Source organism: Psammomys obesus, unplaced genomic scaffold, assembly GCF_907164565.1.
Source record: "Psammomys obesus unplaced genomic scaffold, mPsaObe1.curated_primary_1811, whole genome shotgun sequence".
Taxonomy (NCBI): Eukaryota; Metazoa; Chordata; class Mammalia; order Rodentia; family Muridae; genus Psammomys; species Psammomys obesus.
The window spans coordinates 2673583-2679582 of record NW_026585698.1 but is presented as its reverse complement, the minus strand read 5'-3'; the positions used below and the strand labels follow the sequence as shown (position 1 = coordinate 2679582).

The following is a 6000-nucleotide window of genomic DNA, read 5'->3' as shown; positions in this document are numbered from 1 at the left end:
GGGGGGGGTTGGTTATTCAAGACAGTGTTTCTCTGTAGCCCTAACTGTCCTGGACTCACTTTGTAGACCAGGCTGGCCTCTAACTCACAGAGATCCACCTGCCTTTGCTTCCTAAGTGCTGAGATTAAAGGCATGTGTCATCATACCTGGCTTTGAGACACTTATTTGTACTGTTGATATCCAAGGTTCTCTTTTTTAAAGGCAGATTTACATTTACTATTCTAACATAGTTTATTTCTCCAATATGGGAGCTGGTCAGCCTATTTTGCAGAACTTGTCTCATAGGTACTCCCAAAAGAAAGTTCCAAATGCTGTTTCCCTTGATGTTCTGTGTTCTTAAGTAGCCATGTACAATCTTTTGTTGGTCAGTTAAACACTAGGCAACTTCCTTTTCATCCCCCTACACCTTCTTGCTCCAGGTCATAGGTCACCTAGTGAGTTTGAGGGCAGCCTGGAATATGTAAGATACTGTCTCTAAGAAAAGGGATGGATGTATGGAGGGAGGGATAGATAGATACATAGATAGACAGACAGACAGGATCTTCTCTTAATGCACAGCATACCCACAGTTCACTGGGAACACTTTGACCAGACTTTCTTAAGGCTTCATCTGTTTCGTTATCAACCCCTGAAGCCAGACTGGGAACCCAGAACTGAGGAACCCTCCAGGGAGCTCAGTGTCAGGCTCCAGTGCTGTTACAGATACGTCTGATTAGGGGCCATCCTTAGACTGCGGTTCTCAATAGACAAGAAAGCTGTCTCCACTCTACAATCTGAGGGTACTTTCGCAGATACACCCTTTAGGTCCAGTGTTTCAAGCTGTTGGGTTCCCGCCTGTCTTGGTCACTGTTCTATTGCTGTGAAGAAACACTGAGGAAGCTCTCAGAAAGGAAAGCATTTACCTGAGGCTTGCCGACAGCATCAGAAGGTTTGTCTTGATCAAATTGGGAACGGACAAGCATGGTATATAGCTGAGAGCTTTACATCCTGATCCTCAGGCAACAGGAAGAAAGTGGGAGAGACGATGGGCCTGGCTTGAGCTTCTGAAACAACTCCAGAGCCCACCCCAAGTGACACACTTCTTCCAACAAGGCCACACTTCCTTCAACAAGGCCACAATTTCCAGTCCTTCCCAAACAGTTCCACTAACTGGGGGTCAAGCATTTAAATATGTTTGCCTAACGGGGGCCTTTCTCACTCAAAGTACCGCATCTGCCCTCAGAGCATGATGTTAAAGAAGAAGTTATGGTTTCAAATAGCATCTTCTCCTGAAATTTTTATTTTTAGATTTTCATTTTCTTCTGTGCACAGCTCTTATAATTCTGTGGAACCAGGAACCTAGAAAGCACAGGTCACTTTTCATTTGTTTGAATCCTATACTGATATTACACAGAAAAGGTGTGTGTGTGTGTGTGTGTGTGTGTGTGTGTGTGTTGTGCTCTTCTTTGTTTACAGACATCACGAAAGGCCGCTGATCCGAAACTTGCATTTTTATTCTGAAAGTGGATAAGGTAGAAAAGAGTGACACATGGCCTATGTCCAGCACGGGAAATCAGAAACCTGCATCCCACAACGGCGGGTCAGCGGTGCCATTTTTAGAAGCAACCGTGCAGCTGGACCCATGGGTTTAGTGTAAACATGCAGCTTGCATTTGCACAGTCGTAACTTTACAGCTGGATCTGTGTGTGTCGGACACATTTGACCTTGAGATCAGGGAAAGTGCTACCCAAACTGCCCATCAGCTCAGGGATTTAGTCCTGGGTGGTGCAGCATCCTCGGCCACAGTGTCCTTGTTCCTGAGGCTCAACCTGCCAAATGGTTCATCTGTCACAGAAGCAGCTAGGCCTTTCTATTCTTACTTTAGTACTCCTCTTCAGTTCATACAATTTATTACACGGTTGGTACATGGATCAGACATGTCCATTTATTTCATATCTTTTGATTTTATCAACCTCATTATAAAAAAAGCTTGCGAATAGACTAATCACCACACAGCAAAGTGAACCAGACCCAAACTGTACATACATGTCAGTGCGTTCTCTACAGTTCAAACAGCCCTTCGGAAGCTGGACTTTACACTTCCTGTCGGGCAGATTTTTATGTGCTTCTCCTCCACAAGCCTGACAAACCCACAGCTAGGCAGAAGGAGGGAGGGCTGTGCTGGTTGGTTTTTCTCAACTTGACACAAACCCAGACATGCCTGGGAGGAGAGAATCTTAATTGAGTAAATGCCTCCATCAGATTGGCTGACAGGCAAGTCTGTGTGGCACTGTCTTGATGAGTGATGGCTGGGAGTGGGCCCACAGCGGTGCCACCCCGGGGCAGGTGGTCTTGGTCATAGTCTTCATCCTTCACAGTGATAGAAACCTCATCTAAGGGAGCAGAAGGATGGCTCAGTGGTTAAGAGTATTGTATGTCCTTCCAGAAGACTTGGGTTCAATGCCAGGCATCCACATGGTGGCCCACAGGCATGTGTGCAAGCAAAACATCCAAACACATAAAGTAAAATGTGTGTGTGTGTGTGTATGTGTGTGTGTGTAGCCAGCCTGGTCTATAAAGAGAGTCCAGGATAGCCAAGGCTACACAGAGAAACTCTGTTGGGACATTGGCATGGTGCCATAGCATGCGTACACAGACCTTTACACAACAACAATGTGTATTTTACATAGAAATTCAACATCCCCTTCTTTTTTGACAGGAATATAAAATTTCAAGCTTTGAGCAGAGGCTGATGAACGAGATAGAGTTCCGCCTGGAGCGCACTCCTGTTGACGAATCGGATGAGGAGATACAGCACGATGAAATCCCCACGGGCAAGTGCATTGCACCCATCTTTGACAAAAGACTCAAGCACTTCCGGGTGACCGAAGGCTCCCCAGTCACCTTCACCTGCAAAATTGTCGGGATTCCTGTTCCAAAGGTAGGGAGGCTAGCCTGGCAGCCGGTGAGCAGCAGCTCAGAACTGTATGCAGCACCTTCAAGAAAGCGCCATGGGGCCGGGATGTAACTCAGCGGCAGAGTTCTTGTGCATGGACAAGGCTCCAGCATGTGTCCCCCACACCAAGAACAAAAAAGATCGCAGAGGCCTAGAGAGATGGCTTCGCCCCCAAGAGCACTGGCTACTTTTACAAAATGGGAGTTCAGTTCCCAACACCTGCTTTGGGTGTCTGGCAGCCGCCTGTAACTCCAGCTCCAGGGCATCTGATGCCCTCTGCTGGCCTCTTACTGCATCCTCACCCATGAGAGGTGTGTTAAAAAGACAAGTCTCAGACTTAGGGTGTAGCTCACTATGTAGTAAGTATGAAGCCCTGGGTTCAAACCCCCAGACCATAAAAACAAAAACCTGGACAGGATGATACATGCCTGTAATCCCAAGGAGAATCAGAAGCTTAAGATCACCCTTGGCTGTGCTGTGTGTTTGAGACCAGACTATGATACATGATACCCTATCTTAGGGGATAAAACAACTGAAACCAAACCAAAACAAATAACCCAACCTGTCATACTGTAGTGAAACATCTTCAGAATAAAAATGAAAAGTGAAAAACAACTCTCAAAAACCAGCAAAGCCTAGATGATTTAGCTAAAAAGCACCAGGAACAGGATTAGGCCAAAAAGAGGGATTTTTGTTTGTTTTTTAGACAGTCTCATTATATAGTCTTGACTGGCTTGGGGTTCACTGTGTAGACCAAGCTGGCTTCAGTGTCACAGAAATCCACCTGCTCTGCCTCTGGAGGGCTGGGGTTAAAGGCACATCAAACTTTCTCTGAATTTTAATAAGAGTTTAAAAACAAATTTCTTAATCATGAATGCCTTATTTGGGATTCTTGGCTCTCTTAGCCATTGAACTCATCCAATTAGCATTTTCCATGGTGTTTAGTTTCTATTGAATACTCACGAGGTGCCTTTTGTTGTACAAAGAGAGCTATATCAGTGTCCTTACTGTTGGGTTAGTAAATGCCAAGAATGTCCCTCGCTTGTCCCTGTCTCTGAGTCACCACATTCCCTGGCAGTCAGGGAAGGATTTGCACCCAGTGTGGCTGTGGCAGGGGACCCGCTTTCACAAACCTGAGTGTGCTGGTGTCACACACGATTAGGTAACCAAGGAGAACCAGCCCCTTGAGTTGCTCAGCCGCTCACGGGCAGGCCTGACCTCAGAGCCTGATGGCAGATCTGTATCAGTCTGCGAGTTTGGATTCCGGCCGGTGGGGACCTCCAGCCGCCTGATCCTAGCCTTACTCTTCTTCGTCCACTAAACGGTGCTAGCCTTTCAAGTGAGGCGAGCCAGCCCCGCTGCTCAGACCTGCATCTGCTTTATGGCTGGGGCTTACAGAGGACAATGGGGGGGGGGGGGGTGATCCAGGCTCCTTGTGTTCATTCTTTTGCCTGTGAAGACATATTCGATCCTTAGCGTTTCCTTAAGCTAATTATGAGCTACAATAAAGACAGTCAAAAACTTCGCCATGAAGCTAAACCATAACATATCTTTTACTCGAGCACCGTGTAGGCACAGGGGGAGGGTAGACGGTTTACGATTTTTCCTAAGTGTTTGCAGAAGTTCAACTTCTGTCTAATGGTTCTGACTCTCTTTCCCCTCTGGCGATACTCAGGGCTGTATGTCTTCACCAACAGTTGGTTCCCTGCTTATCTTTCACTCCAGGTTTACTGGTTCAAAGACGGGAAGCAGATTTCTAAGAGAAACGAGCACTGCAGAATGAGGCGAGAGGGTGACGGGACGTGCTCTCTGCACATCGACTCCACCGCCAGTGATGACGACGGCAACTACACCATCATGGCGGCCAACCCCCAGGTTGGTTGCCGCAGGCTCCTGGACACCAGAAAGCATGACCAATGTCACCGTGCCGAGGAGAATGAATGAGAAGCATTGGGATTGCACCTAACGAGAACACGGACTCCAGCGTAGACTAGCCTTCTACTTGCTGCTCCTGTCAGAAGACGTTGGTGGGGCTGAGGGGTACAGCTTAGTTCTTAGAGTGCTCGCCTGAGCATGCTTGAGGCCCTGTCTTTGATCCTCAATGTCATGTAAAAACAAGCAAGCACAGTGGCCACTCAGGAAGCAACAGCAAGGAGGGCTAGTTCATGGTCACAATGTATTGAGGAGTTTGAAGGCAGAAAACAAATCAAAACAAAAATGAGGGGCTGGAGAAATGGCTCAGGAGTTAAGAGCACTCGCTGCTCTTCCGGAAGACCGGCCTCACCCACATCAGGTGGCTCACAACTCCCTGTAACTCCAGCTCCGTGGGCTCCGAGGCCCTCTTCTGGCCTTTGAAGCGCACACAGCTCGCAAACACAGACACATACACATAAATACAAATTAAATAAACAAATGAGGGCTACAGCAGTGGATCAGTGGTCAGGAGGGCTTGATGCTCTTGCAGAGTTCCGGGGATCAATTTCCAGCACCCACAGGGCAGTTGACAACCTTCCGTACCTTTGGTTCCTCTTCCGATTCCCAGGGGAGCCAGACATGTGGCACACAAACACATATTCCAGTGAAATACTCAAACACAACTCTAAAAGAGCTTAGATAAACCTAAAGAATAAGTTACTTCAAAAAGGCTTTACGTATTTCCCAAACTCCTATCAGATTTTTCTTTTTTTTTTTTTTTTTTCCTTTTTGGATAAAATTTGGAGAGCTTTAATCTTCTGCTTTTCTTTTCTTTTCTGAATGAGGCCAAGTTTTAAAATTCTCCTAAAAGATAGGAGAGCATATTTTCAATTGCCATTCAAGTAGAAAATACACAGCCACAATTTCTATTCTCATGCACTTCCCCCCTAAAATGTCAGTGTTGATGAATCTCTGTTCAGGAAAGCATAAAAATATCTGGCCATGCACTTTGCATTGTTGCTGCAAATGATATTAAATTTAGGAAAAATGGCATTTTAAAAATATTTTTTTTCATTTCTTGGGTTAAAGTGCAAATTATTGTAATACTCCTAAAATTCTCTCATCCTGAAGTATCAACAGTGACTTGAGAA

At 46.1% G+C, this 6000-nt stretch overlaps 1 protein-coding gene across 1 annotated transcript in view; it reads left to right on the top strand.

Annotated features, from left to right (window-relative positions):
• The window catches only part of Mypn (myopalladin), a 64570-nt gene that overhangs the window by 46952 nt on the left and 11618 nt on the right, over positions 1–6000 (top strand). The window contains exons 9-11 of the mRNA XM_055598846.1: positions 1504–1625; positions 2699–2920; positions 4661–4810. Of these exons, the coding sequence (XP_055454821.1) occupies positions 1504–1625; positions 2699–2920; positions 4661–4810 (494 nt within the window). The remainder of the gene's footprint in view (positions 1–1503; positions 1626–2698; positions 2921–4660; positions 4811–6000) is intronic.